Here is a 14,972-nt window from a genome sequence, read left to right on the forward strand (position 1 = left end):
CGGTGGTCCAGGGCAACTGATCCAGCTGGTCCATGGGAAGGGGAGAATTGGAAGGCAATGGAACCTGACCTTAGGGACCAAAATCAATTCCGAAGGATACATTCCTTCCTGTTCTGTCTGTTGAGAGCCTGGTTGGATGTGAGGCTAACAATCTGAGAACTGGCTTCAGAGAAGCCATGAAACCACTCACTGCAGGAGGATCTCCCATGTCAGACTCCTTGCCCACCTACCTGCCAGGAGCGCTAGTCAAAACCTCATACTCGCGGTGTCTCTTGCGCCACCACGCGCTCATCTGAGGTATTGCAGGCTTCTTACTTCAAAGCCCCGCAACAGGGAGTGGTAGGAGAGTTTAGGAAGATGGGGTGCTCTTGTCTAGATTTCATTCTTGCCTAAAAGGTGCTTAAACAGGGTAGCCTTCCCTGCCCTGAGCTCTCGGTTTCAGCAGCCCGACTTCCCTTAGTCTGTTAGGTACCCCGACTGCAGTAAAACCCCACCCTTGGTTTCCCGCAGAAAAGGATTCCGGAAGATGAGCCAACATGAAGCAGAATTGATGTTTATTAAAAAGCATTTTAAATATAGATTTTCAGGAGAGGGTTAAGGAACAGAAGACTCTGGAAGTCTAAGACTTGTGTGTGGGTTTCTCCTAACGTCCCACTTCACTCTCTTTAAAATGGTGCTGTCTCCTATGTTGGTGGGTTTTGAAGCTGTTGTCTTGGAAGGCTTGCTAGGATTTTGGACAGGAGATTTCAGAGGTCTACAGGGCAGGATGACACTGATGAAGTAAAGCTGTGCATTCCACGGGTGCAGGAAGGGTCCAGGGGCTGAGGTGTACAGGGCAGGATGACACTGATAGGGTAAAGCTGTGCATTCCACGGATGCAGGAAGGTGGGGAGGGGGCATTCCTGTAAGCAAAGCCAGATGTCTCTTTTTAAAAAGATTTATTTTCATTTTACAGAATTTAGGCATGCCTTTAGTCCCAGCACTCAAGAGGCAGAGGCAGGTGGATTTCGATGCGTTTGAGGTTACCCTAGTCTTTATAGGGAATTCTAGACCAGCTAGGGTTACATAGTGAGACCCCCATCTCAAAACAAACAAAAACAGAAAACCAAAGGAACAAAGGGGCTGGAGACATGGCTCAGTGGTTAAGAGCACGTGCTGCTGTTCTGGAGGACCCGAGTTCAGTTCCCAGCTCCCACTCAGTTGGCTCACAACTGTGTGTCACTCCAGCTCCTAAAGAGTCTGATGCCTCCAAGGAAACCTGCACTCATGTGAACACTGTGTCCCCCCCATAACTAGAAATAATAAACTATATCTTAAAAAAAATACAAGATTGAAATTTTGGAGGCTGGAGAGACGGCTAAGGCTTAAGTCAAGGGCACTGACTGCTCCTGCAGCGCGCTTACATAGTGGCTCACAACCGTAATTCCAGGGGTAGGAGATCTAAGGTTCTGTGCCGGGCCCACTTGGGCTCTTACATCTGTGTGCTACATAAAACTCACGCAGGCAAACACACAATAAATCTTCTTAAAAAAGACTACAATTTTTATTTTTAAATATAGTTCATTTTATACGCAGAGGTGTTTCGCCTGCATGTGGACCTGTGCACCAAGTGTTTGCAGTACCCACTGACGTCAGAAGAGGGCGTTCTACATACTGAGCTACATCCTTAACCCAGACTGCAGATCGTAACAGGACACTGAAAAGATGAACTAAAGAACAAAATAAACCATGTCTCTGCCTGCCTTTTAGCCAGCTGCCTTGATTTACAACCTTTAGAATTATCTATACATAAAAACATTCTGTAGTTTTAATTTTTTTCTAGTTCACTTTACTTCTTTGGCTATCTCTAGTCAGTGACATTAATAGTAGACTTAAATGGCCAAAAAATAATATGTTATTTTAAGAAAACTACTTTTGCAAATTACTGTCTTCTTGGTGTACAGTAAGTTCTGAGGGCAACAAACCTTTTTTAGCACAGCAACTCCTCACTAGTCCTGTGGAAAGAGAAAGGGCCCCTGAAGAACTTGACGCATAAAGGATCACAATTATTTCACTGATAGACTTTTAGTAGCATGCCCTAAAAGGATGGTGTGTAAAGAAAGACACAACAACAATGTATTATTTCAAAATGTGTATTTAAGGTCATTCCATCAAAATGAAGCAGAATCACACTTGGAGAGCATAAATCAGCTATCTTTATCTTTTTTTTTTAAAGATTTATTTATTTATTATCTATACACAGTGTTCTGCTTGCTTGCATATACCTGAATACCAGAAGAGGGCACCAGACCTCATTACAGATGGTTGAGAGCCACCATGTGGTTGCTGGGAATTGAACTCAGGACCTCTGGAAGAGCAGCCAGTGCTCTTAACCTCTGAGCCATCTCTCCAGCCCCTATCTTTATCTTTTAAGGTGCATTTTCACCTGGGCTTCATTCGGCCTCTGCTGCTTGAGGTGCTCTTGCAGGCATCATTCCCACAGAACACTGAGGCTGGAGGCTTCTCCTGAACTGGGAGACGGGACCCTAACAGAACCACGTGTCTTGGCTACATTAGAAATTCTAAAAACCCCATGGAATCTCAAAAACCTTAATAGCAGTCACGGAAATGCTCTGTCAACGTAAAACTGAGGCACTCCTTTGGACTAGCCACACAAATATTCCACCAAGAGTTAATGCACTCTGGGGTTACATCTACTCAAAGGGAACCTCAGTTAAAATCCTCACTAATTAAATAACATTTTACATTAGGGCCCATTAAGTCCTGGTGATGCAGCACTGAGTTATAGCTAATAATGCCGGACTACGGCCATTGCTGACCTTGTGCTCACCTTTCATGGCACTCTCCTTTGTTTCCAACAGAAGATTCTACAGAACTCAGTGACGAGCATCTCCCCCTTCCAGCCCATTTCACTCTACAAGTCGTCTTACACTCTGCTACGATTACTTTCTTAGATGTAGAACTTCAGCCAGCAGGAGGAGGAACCTGGGAAACTTAAGCTGAGCACTGGATTCCCAGGTCATCTGCTCCGTTACTTTATGTTCAAGTGTTGCACACAGCTGCTACAGGCTGAGCTTCTGGGCACGCTGGCATGGAGGTAAGGGAAAGGCAAACTACCCTTGTCACTCACTCTGAATAGGCTGAGGATGCCTAAACTTGCTTATCTCTACAGTGTGGTCCAGGGCTTGCACCTCCTGGCCTGTGAGTCAGTCACAGAGAGAGACTGCAGAGATTCCCAGTGGCAGAGTATGAAGAGTTCATTGTGAGGAAGTTAATTACACTGCTAATGTTTTCTGCCTTATTGGAAGAGACAAATTAGCATAAGCAAATCACGAGTTAAGATGACAAGCTAAACCTCTGTTTCCACTCATTAGAGGAAACCACAGGCGCGTGCAGTTAAGCCTCTGTGGGAATGAGGGATGTGGGTTAGGAAGCAGAACTGGCAGCTCCAGTTTCTACAAACAGAATCAGAGCCAATGAGGATACTGAGTTTTAGCTGAGGCAACTTTTCATCCCAACTGAAAGCCACAGAATGCTGTCATAGTCTCATATATCATGATCAGGACCTGTGCTCACGGCAGCACAGTCAAGGCCACAGTCCCTCTCTGCTGCTGTAGAATGGCGACAGCTTGCTCGTGCGTAACACCTTCCAGGGTCTCGCCATTGACAGCTAAGATCTGGTCACCTCGTTTTAATCGGCCATCCTCTGCTGCTGCTCCCTATGAACAAGAAACATGTCAAACTTACTAGAAATATTGCATGAAATTACCTTCAGTTATATATAATATAAAGTATATATGAAGCTCTAGTGAATTCCCTTCCATATATGTTAATATTCTATAATCTGAATAAAACATCCCAAATCCAAAATAGCGCTGTCCTGAAGACTTCAGATACGGCATGCTCAGTCTGCTCTCATGATGCTCAAACTCATGTCTCACACTGCCCAGGGCTTCCAAACAGCACCCCTAAATTTCCTAAATTAGCATGTATCATCATCATCCCTTTCTCCCTCCCTCTCTTTCTCCCTCTCTTCTTCCCTTCCTCCCTTCTTTCCTTCCTTCTTTCTTTTTCTACAGGGTCCCACCATGTAACTCTGCTGGCCTAGAACTCACTATGTAGCCCAGGCTGGCCCCAGAGTCATAGAGATCACCTGTCTCTACCTCTTGAGGAGGCCTATTTCTTGTTGGCTGCTGAGAGGACCAAGACCTCAGGTGGCTTTGACTTGAAAGTTTCTTTCTAAGATTTATTTTAAAAAACTACGTGCCTGTGTGTGTAGGTATGTGCACATGAGTGCAGGTGCCTGAGGGAGGCCAGAGTCATCAGACTCCCCTGCAGCTGCAGCTCCAGGCAGTTATGAGTGCCTGGGTGCTGGGAGCCCAATTGTGTAAGATCAGCACACACTCCTAACTCTTGAGCCATCTTTCCAGCTCATGAATTTGAGGTTTTCAACTGATCACGCACTGACTGGCAGCATCTAAGAGCCTGCTAGTCAGAGGGACTCTCAATTTCCACGTGCTCACAGCACCTGTGAGGTAGACATGTCACTACGGGCTACATTAAATAACCTTTTAGTCAAGGAAGAGAATTATCAAAAAGTTTTGATGTATGAACCACACCCCACATTTCACGGCTCCAGAAGCCCGAGAAGGGGGAGATTCTGAGGCAAGTGTCCTATCTGAAGGCAGCTTGGGGTACATTAGCGTTCCATGCTCTGTGTGTGGGAGAAACAATGCCAGGATCATTTTAGAAAAGCTTTACGGGGGGGGGGGGGGGGGGGGGGGGGGGAGAATCCATGTCAGCTTTAGGTTTATTGATTCTCTAATTTATTTTGTAACTCGGATATCCTGGCCAAATTTATCGAGCAAAAGGAAAAAAGGAAGGCTCAGTGATGTCCAATGCTACAGGGCCAGAAGTAACGGTGGTTGTTGTTATTTGCACTGGAATATGCTTTCAGAATATTTTTACATTTAGTGTGTGTGTGTGTGTGTGCGCGCACACATCTGTCACGCATGTGTGGAGGTCAGAGGACAACTTTTGGGAGTCAGCCCTTTCTTTCCACCATGTTGGTTTGGGGGATCAAAGACAAGCCACCAAGCTTGCAGACAAGTTCCTGCAGCAACTGAACCATCTTGACAGCCCCAGGAGCAGCCTTCTACTAAGACTGACTACACCAAGTGGGCTAGGAACCAGGGCTTAGACATTGTTTTTCTTTTTTTAAATTCAGAAATTTTAATTTTTAGGTAGGTTTCACTTAAAAAAAAAAATCACGTCGGTGGTGGTGGTGGTGGTGGTGGTGGTGGTGGTGGTGGTGGTGGTGGTGCACGCCTTTAATCCCAGCATTTGGGAGGCAGAGACAGGCGGACCTCCATGAGTTCAAGGCCAGCCTGGGCTACCAAGTGAGTTTCAGGAAAGGAGCAAAGCTACACAGGGAAACCCTGTCTCAAAAAACCAAAAAAAAAAAAAAAAAAAAAAAAAAATCACATTCCAGGTAGGTGCATGCCCTGAATCCCAGCACTTAGGAGGCAGAGAGGCAGGAGGATCTACAGAGCTAGTTCTAGGACAGTCAGGGCTACAGAGAAACCTTATCTCAAAAAGCAAAGCAAAGCAAAGCAAAGCAAAACAAAAGAACACATCCCTTAAAAAATAAAATACACCACAAACAAACAACTCCCAAAACCAAGCTAGGTGTGGTGACTTATGCCTGCAATCTAGGTATTGGGTGCAGGGCCTTGGGGTAGGGGGATGGGATGGAGTAGATGGGGGTGGTTCAAGGTCATCCTTGGCTACATCGAGAGTTCAAGGCCAGCCTGAGCTACATGAGCTCCTATCTCAAAAGTGAAACAACTCCCCCAACAAAACCAAAGGAAAACAACTTACAAGGATAGTCACTAGTCACCAGTAGAGCTATTACTCCGTTGGGAGCTTCTAGAGGACACCTGTCCAGGGGATGTCCGCCAAGGGCTTCCCACAGCACTTCAGTTTGCTCACCACTCCCACTCACTACATCCCACTCCGATGTCATGATCGTCTCTTTCATTATTTTCCTTCTTTGATTTTCTTTTTTGGATTTATTTATTTATTTTTAGACAGTGTCTTACTCTGCAGCCAAAACTAGCCTCAAACTTCAAGGTGCTCTCTCCCAGGCCTCAGTCTTCCAAACGCTGCCATCACAAGCACGTGTCAACATATCTGGAGATGGTCGCTTTCAAACGCACCGGGATACATACCAATGTCACTTTCAGCTATGTGTTTTGATGACATCCCCACCCACACTGGCCTCTGGGAAGTACAGACAGGTGCAGCTAGCCACCTGGCTGTTCTCTAGCCCAAGGCAAAGGCCTTCCAGCTTTCTGGACCACAGCTAACAAGGCATGGGCATCATGAAGTGAGTCAGCCATGTGGTGGTATTGTGTTCCCCAAAATATTGTGCATGCTAATAAATGTATCTGGGGTCAGAGAAGAGAACAGCCACAATATTAAACATAGAGGATAGGCAGTGGTAGCACACGCCTTTAATCCTAGCATTCCAGAGGCAGAATGGATCTCTGTGAGTTCAAGGCCACATTGGAAACAGCCAGGCATGGTGACTCACGCCTTTAATCCCAGAAAGTGAGCCTTTAATCCCAGGGAGTGATGGCAGAAAGCAGAAAGATATATAAGGGGTGAGGACCAGAAACTAGAAGCATTTGGTTGGTTAAGCTTTTAGGCTTCTAGCAGCAGTTCAGCTGAGATCCATTCGGATATGAGGACAGAGGCTTCCAGTCTGAGGAAACAGGATCAGCTGAGGAATTGGCGAGGTGAGGTAGCTGTGGCTTGTTCTGCTTCTCTGATCTTCCAGCATTCACCCCAATAACTGGCCTCAGGTTTGATTTTATTAATAAGACCTTCTAAGATTCCTGCTACACAGCCATGCTGGATGTATCATGGAGGCAGACGCAGAATGGTGGGGCCCCTGCAGCCTTACACTCCAGACTGGAAGCTGCCAAAAGCCAACCAACTGCAACAGTGCCCCCTGCAAATAATGGTCACAACTACTTGTGCTGTCACACGTGTCTTTGGAGGCCAGAGTGTGTATCTGCCTCACGGACTCTCAGGCTGGGCACCAGCCCTGTGAAACCGCCTCTGATGATTCGCTGCCATTCATCGGCCGAGTCCCACTTCTGCCTAGGTGCGATAACCACACTCCACCAAGAGGGACACACGGGTAAATCTGGGGCTGTCTAGAGTTACCCAAAGCAAACACCCATTGATTCAAGAGTCCAGGTAGCAGGCAAGATGTGTGCAAGTAACAGCAAGCTTGTGTTAATATTAGCAAAACTTTCTAGGAAGATATAGGATCTATCTTTCCTTCTTTGGAAACCTTTTCTGTCATGCCGTGGTGGTGCATGCCTTTAATCCCAGCACTTGGAAGACAGAGGCAGGTGGATCTCTGTGAGTTCCAGGTCAGCTTGGTCTGCAGAGTAAGTTCCAGGACAGTCAAATCTACACAGAGAAACCTTGTCTCAAACAAACAAACAAACAAACAAAACAAAAACAAAAACAAAAAACAACAACAATAAAAACCTTTTCTTTCTTTTTAAAAAAATAGCTGGGTATGGTGACTTGCACCTTTAATCCCAACAGAGGCAGGCGAATCTCTGTGAGTTTGAGGCCAGCCTGGTCTACAGAGTGAGTTCCAGGACAGCCAGAGCTGTTACACAGAGAAACACTGTCTTGAAAAAAACAAACAAACAAACAAATAAATATTTAAAAATATTTTTTAATTCGGTGAGAACTTCATACAATATATTTTCATCAAGAGCCTTTATTTCTTTAGGAATGTGATTCAATAGAAAGCCACTGGATCAATTAATGAATAAACGATTGTAGTTTTAAAAATGAACAGTAAGAAGCCAGGTGTGGTGGCACATGCCTGAAATCGCACACTCCGCAGGTAGGATCGGGGGGATCAAGGGTTGAGGCAAGACAGCTCCAGGGCAGCCTGAATGAGCTGTTACAGCATGAGCGAGCCAAAACATAACTTCACAAAGAAGTGAAAGAGAAAGGTGGGATGTTGATCCTAAGGACTTTTCACAGGTCTTCAAAGTTTAAGATACATTAAATGCTAATCTACAACTCACACCGAAATTAAAAGTGATTATTCTAGAAGCCATACAGAAGCAGCAGGAGTAGAGGACACTGATTACCGGGGGCATGCTGAGAGTAGTGTGAGGTTGTTATTTGCTCTTTTATTTTCTTTATTTAAGACAGGTTCTAAAATGTAGCCCAGGTTGACCTTGAACGTACAGTGATGACCTGTGTCAGCCTTCTGAGTGCTGGGATTACAGGTGTGTGCCCATACCTGGTTTGGAAATAGTGTTTACTTCCTGAATCCCTATGATTCGGTATTAGACCAGCTTATCAAGTACCCAGCGGAGAAACTTAAGCCAACAATTTCTCAGTGATCTGAAGATTGCAGAGCTTCTACCCCAGCTCTCTGCTGCCTGGCATTGTGTGAGTACGTACACATGAAGTTGTGTGTGTGTGTGTGTGTGTGTGTGTATACATGAAGTTGTGTGTGCCGGCCTCTGCATGATTTTTTGTGGAGGCTAGAGGCTAATGTTGGGTATCTTCCTCTATCCTTATCCTTATTTATTCCCACTTTTACTTTTTGAGATAATGTCTCTCACACCTGGAGCTCACCCTTCAGCTGGACTGGCTGGCTTGAGAGCCTGGGACCGCCTGTCTCTGCCCCACAGTGCTGCTCTCTGTGAGTGCTGGCCATCTCAACTCAGGTCTTCATGCTTGCAAAGCAGGCGCCTTACCCACTAAGCCAGCTCTATAGCCCCATGATATCCCCATCCCCCACTCTCTTCTGGAACTCACTCTGTAGACCAGGTTGGCCTTGAACTCACAGAGATCCAATTGTCTCTGCCTCCTGAGTGTAAGTGTTGGGATCAAAGGTGTGCACCACCACACCAAGACCCTGATTTTCTTTCTTAAAGCACAAAGCTGAATCCCTTTCAGCCTAGAATAATGCATCCGAAGTCAGCCTCCAGAGCGGGCGCTGCTGAAGATGCTCCTCAGATCTGTGAGTGCCAGCTTCCTCACCACAGTACAAAGAAAACTGCTTCTTAGGATCCCACTGCTGTGACACTGTCTTCCCTGGTAGGCGGTTTCCTATGAGACCTAAATGAAATACCACCCTCCCATTAGCGCAACCCACAGCAAGCCAGTACAAAGCACTTAAGAATCTCACTAGCTTTGATTTTAAAAGAACAGTAAAAAGGAAAAAAATACCTTTGCAAATATAGTCTTGACATAAATTGGCAGGTCTCCGTGTGGACTTCCATAACCCCCTACAATACTAAGCCCCAATCCTGCAGAGCCTTTCTCCAAAGTAATAATCTTAGGTGCAGGTGTTCTGAAAGCACAATGCATGCTGTTTAATTTGAGGGCAGACACTGATAGGGAGTTCATTTTAATGGAAGCACACAGATTTGAGAGAGACTTCCATACTGAGAAGCTATGAATGCCATTTTATCAAATCAGACTCTGAGCGAGCGATCTGGAAATGTACATTTTTCGTGCCACATCAGCTCATCACCAATGTTCTTGTGGTTTAGGGCTCTCTCTTGCAAAGAGTCCACTGCTTTCTAATTAAAATAGTCACTACAACGGCAACACACCTTTCCCCATGCATGGCTTCGACCTCCTCCTTTCTTATGTGACCTGAGTTGGCCTTGAACATCTTAACCTCTTGCCTTTAGCCTCCTAAGTTCCGAGATTTTGGGCATCAGCTATTATACCCATCTTTATGCTTGCCTCTTAATTCATTCACTTTATGTCATTCCGATGGGATCTTGTGTAGCCTAGGCTGGCCTCTTGTCTGTGTGGTGTGTGTGTGGTACCGGAGATCGTACCAATGGCCTTGTGCCTGCTAGGCTCCTAGGAGCTGCAGCACTGAGCTACACCCCTAGCCTGTTTTCTTTTTATTCTAGTTTATTTTTGAGACAGGTTTTGCTAAGTTATGAAGGGTCACCATGTAGCTCAGGCTGGCCTTGAGATCATGATGCTCCTGCCTCAGTGTCCTGAGCAACTGGAATTCTTGGCATTCTAGGCATGTATGACAAGGCTTGGTACAGTTTTTTTCTTTCTTTCTTTCTTTCTTTCTTTTTTTTTTTTTTTTTGGTTTTTTTCAAGACAGAGTTTCTATATCTAACAGCTCTGGCTGTCCTGGATCTCACTCTGTAGACCAGGCTGGCCTTGAACTCACAGAGATCCACTGGCTTCTGCCTCCCGAGTTCTGGGATTAAAGGCATGAGCTACCATCTCCTGGCTGCTTGGCCTAATTTTAAATGTGTTATATGTAACATATATATACTTTATTGTGCTTGTGTGCATGTACATGTCAAAGTCAGAGAACAACTTTTAGGGCTCATGTCTGTCTTCTACCATGGGGTTCTGGGGACTGAACTCGGGTTGCCAGTCTTGGCAGTCAGTGCCTTTACCCACCGAGCCATCTTGCCAAGCCCCCTCCCCCCATTTTGAATCATGCTTTGAGCTGTAGCTCAGGTTAACCTGGAACTCATTCCGTAGCTCTGACTAGCCTTGAACTCACAGCAATCAATATTCTTTCCTCAGCCTCCTGAGTGTGAGGATCACAGGCATGAGCCACCTCACACCCAGATAAGCTTTTAACCTTATCTTAGTCAAAAATCCAGAGCTATGCTGTGGTTTCAAATCTGACCTACTCTGTTTAAAGGAGGAGGAGACGAGTGGATTGCACAGCCAGTAGTACACAGGTCAGGCCGGCATGATGGAAGCCTGCCCTCCCTAGATGAGCCCCTAACTTTAGTGACAGGCTAGCACTTGGGAACTGATGCCCTTTCCTGTCCAAGTGCCCCAGCGCTCCTCCTAGGGTGGGAAGACCCTCTTCCCAGTCCACCTGCATCCTTCAGGAGGATGGGCCCAGTCATTCTGTCCCTGGTCCCGATTCCACACTATTGTAATTAGCACATCTTTCCCTCTCCCTGGCTACCTGTTCTTTCTATCTTAGCTATCCACGTGCTCCCAGGAAACTCATGACCATAGCTGTATAAACAGGAACTAAGATCCAGGAGAGAAGTGGGTCACCAGTGTGAAGCAAGATGGGTCAAGACAACCTGTTCCAAATGTGTGACTAAGATTTTCGTCAGTGTGGAAGTCTTCTCTCTCAGACAACATTACAAAAATTTAAATCACCCATGTGTGCGCAAGCCATCTAATCTCAGCTTACTAGTTTTCTTTTGACACAGGGTCTCATGTAGCCAGTGCTGGCCCTGAACTGGCTTTGTAGCCAAGGGTAACCTTGAATTTCTGATCCTTATGTTTCCATCTCCCAACGGCTGGGATTAGAGGCTTGGAACATCAGGCTTCGTTTTATGTGGTACTGGGGATCAAACCAAAGGCTTCATGCATGCTAGGCAAGTGCTGTACCAACTGAGTTACGTCTCAGCCCTTCTCCCCATATTATGCTATCCAAAGGGTTAAAACCCAAAGGAATTCTGGGGTCTCCATCCCTTCCTTCTGGTTTGTGGTGGGAGGGTCTTTTTCTTTTCCTTTTGAGACAGGGCTGTGCCATATAGCCCTATCTGGCCTTAAACTCACAGTGATCCTCCTGCTTCTGCTTCTCCAGTGCTGGGATTACAGGTGTGGATCACCATGCCTGCCTGGTTCCAGGATGTACACAGTCCGTACTGACAACATACCTTGTTTTGTGGCAGCATGCACGTCTGAGAGGCAGAGTCACTTGTTACGAACTCAGCCATTCACGGATCAGAAAACTGTGAAGGGGTATTTGACCTTTGATTATGCGGTTCTGATTAAACATCCCCTGGAAGTTTGCCTAACTTATTTTTGGGTTGGTTTCCATCTGGCTGACACTAGTAATCATTGCTTGTTGATGTAATTTTATTTTTTAAATAGCAGTTGTCCACTGCTGTAGTCTGTGCTGTACAAATTGTAGATGGTTTTGAATGCCACCCTGCTTAGCCTGATTCTTTCAGAACTCACTGTTAGCTTCTCCAATTACCCCCACCAACACACACCCCAAGTCAGGCCCCATGGCAATGGCTTCAAGGGCCCTGAGCTCCCTAAACTTAATTACCCTTACTAGTCCTTCCATAGTCATTAGTTTACAGGTCTACTTTTCCATTCAGGCTAGGTAGGGCTACATCTTTACAAACATTCCTGTGTTTGAATCCTCAGAACTCAGTTCCAGGACAGTGCCTGGCCTTAGAGAGGTGCTCAATAAACATCTGTTGAAATAATAAACTGTCCCTACATGGAACGGTGATGACATCAGGAGTAAGGCTAGGCCTTTCTTTCTCTGTGGCCTCATGAGCATGCTCAGCGATGGCCTAGCAGCTGGACCCAGCCTGATTCTGGCTGCTTTTGCAGACATGACCCCCCTTGCCAAGGACATTGGGAGAGAAATTAAGGTGCTCAAGGTTATCAGATTAGAACTAGTCCCAGGGCCACCTAGTCCTTAGGACCTGCACACCTGGGCCCACTCGCAATCTGGAGCGTGTGTCATCTGGAGCATGTCAATTTACCTCATAATACCTTAATATTTCTTCTTTGAAAATTATTTTTATAATTAAGAATATGTGGTGTTTGTGTGTCTGTGGGAATGCAGATACCTGCAGAGTCAAGAAGAGGGTGTTGGCTCATTTGGAGCTGGAGTTGTAGGTGACCGCAAACGGCCTAATGCAGCTGCTGGGAACTGAACTCAGGTCCTCTTGAAAAACAGTATGTGCTCTTAACCTCTGAGCTACCTTCTCAAGCCCTGCCTTAACATTTCCTTCTCTCTCTTTCACTTTAAAAAAAATAATTAAGATTTATTTATTTTATGTATATGGTACTCTATCTGCATGGACACTTCATGCCAGAAGAGGGCATCTGATCCCACTATAGATGGTTGTGAGCCACCATACAGTTGGGAATTGAACTCAGGACTTCTGCCAATGCTCTTAGCCACTGAGCCATCTCTCAGGCCCTCTTTCTTTCAAACCAGGGTTTCTCGATTATGTAGCTCATAGAGTACTTCTCTATTATGAACTCATAGAGTACTTCCTCTCCCTCCCTGGCGCTGGGATTAAAGGCGTGACCACTATGCCTGGCAGAGACTCGTTTTTTTAATACACTCCGATGTTAGCTGTGGATCTGTTTGTGCTGACAGCTCCCTCCCAGAAGCTGTGGAGTTAGAGCAAAGGACCAGAGAGAAGGGCAGCACTATTCTTCCATGAAGACCTGGGCTTTAATCTTACTGTTTTCATCATGCAGCTCAGGGTGGCCTTTGCCTTGCAAAGCGCCAACATCAGCCCCAAGTGCTGGGACTACGTGTATGAGATTTTTTCTCTCTTTCTTTTTTCTTTCTTTCTTTTCTTTCTTTCTTTCTTTCTTTCTTTCTTTCTTTCTTTCTTTCTTTCTCTTTCTTTCTTTTTTCTTTTTCTTTTTTACAGATAGGATGTCATGTACTCAAGACTTGTCTTAAGCTTGCTATATAAATCAAGACTGAGTTTGGACGTCTGGCCCTTCTGCCCTAGCTCTTGGGTACTGGGGTTCTCAGTGTGGGTTACCATGTTCAGTGTCATTCGGTACTGAGAACTGAACCCAGGGCCCTGGAAACGCTAGGGAGCACTCTACCAACTGAGCGACAGCCCTGGTCTCTCCTCTCTGACTCTGTTCTACAGAAATGCTATTTTAGTATTTCAGCACATCTGATGGCATGTATTATGAGGAAAAGGTAGAGCTAAGTTAATATTCTTTATCAGACACATCCCAAAGTATCATTTAGACTGATAAACTAAGACCCCCTAAGTAAAGCCCCTTGTGGATGGCTGTGACCATGAGCCCCTTAAGTGAACTATCAACCAACAACATGTGCTGAGCACACACTGCGACCAGGTGCTGGGAGTGAGGGACAGCTTCAGGCAGCGGTGCTCACAGTGCAGCTGGCCTCCGCCTGTCTGGTAGAATAACCCTAGGGAACCTGCTAAGACCAGATGCCCGACTCTCCTGGGGACCATGTCCTCAGAGTCTCCACGAGCAGAGGACAGTTTGTGAGTTGGTTTTCTCCTTCTACTATGTGGGACGTAGGGATGGAAGTCGGGCCATCAGGCTTGGTGGCAAGTGCCTTTACCTGCTAAGCCATCTTGCTGGCCTCCCATTCTTATTCTTACACCACTGCAGTTCTAGCTGTAATGACACACGTCAGCAAGATCTCACCTCGGAACAAGGTTTTAGCTTAGTGAGTTAAGGAAATGTGACTCCTTGCATCTTAGAGCAGGGTGGACCTGGGCTATCAGCCTGCAGTTCCTTAGGATAGAGAGCACAGGCTCGTGTCAAAAAAACCAAAGAACAGTGTGAGCACCGGCCCTGCCGTGGTCTCTGAAGGATCCTAGGGTGGAACATAGCTTTGTGTGAAATGAGGAGCCCTGGTACCTGGTCAGACCTAGTCTAGATCCGGAAAACGCAGCATGCACATTTCTCTACTTCGACATCGCATACACCTTAGAACCTGGAGCTCAGGAGCTGGGCCCGCTCTGCATTAGAATACTCACTCCGTGTCTTCCGGATGGCCGTCAGCAGTCGGAGAGCCAAGCTGGGAGCCTGTAGACATGATTTCAAGCTGAGTTGCTATGGCACTTATATTGGTATCTGCCACAACCTGGGGGAGGGGGATGACAAGATATTTTACTATAAGTTGCAGGAGTGCTAGAGAAACCGTGGTTGCATTCCAATCCTCATTCAGCTTACATACAGCGTTGGACAGCATGGATTACTTGTTTTCTCTCTTTCCCCTTACTCCACTTTCTCTTTTTCCTCTCCTTCCCCAGGCTTCTCCCTTTCTTCTCCCCCACTTCCTAAGACAGGAAGCTGAATTCGTAATCTTCCTGCTGCAGCCCCCCCAGTGCATGGGGGTGCTTGGCTGGAAGATCTGATCC

At 46.0% G+C, this 14,972-nt stretch overlaps 1 protein-coding gene across 5 annotated transcripts in view; it reads right to left on the reverse strand.

Moving 5' to 3' along the window:
- Positions 1 to 2,116: 2,116 nt before the first annotated feature.
- The window catches only part of Patj (PATJ crumbs cell polarity complex component), a 328,062-nt gene continuing 315,206 nt past the window's right edge, over positions 2,117 to 14,972 (reverse strand). For 3 of the 5 annotated variants that reach the window (XM_052718902.1, XM_052718903.1, XM_052718901.1), the window contains 3 exons: positions 14,589 to 14,695; positions 9,283 to 9,406; positions 2,117 to 3,719 (listed from right to left, as the gene is read on the reverse strand). In XM_052718902.1, coding sequence (XP_052574862.1) covers positions 3,573 to 3,719; positions 9,283 to 9,406; positions 14,589 to 14,695 — 378 coding nt within the window. In that variant the 3' untranslated portion in view covers positions 2,117 to 3,572. Of the gene's footprint in view, positions 3,720 to 9,282; positions 9,407 to 10,232; positions 11,808 to 14,588; positions 14,696 to 14,972 lie in introns of those variants that run through there. The other 2 variants (XM_052718905.1, XM_052718904.1) reach the window with 2 other exon arrangements.

This window comes from Peromyscus californicus, unplaced genomic scaffold (assembly GCF_007827085.1).
Source record: "Peromyscus californicus insignis strain IS unplaced genomic scaffold, ASM782708v3 Scaffold_5__1_contigs__length_169319896, whole genome shotgun sequence".
Taxonomy (NCBI): Eukaryota; Metazoa; Chordata; class Mammalia; order Rodentia; family Cricetidae; genus Peromyscus; species Peromyscus californicus.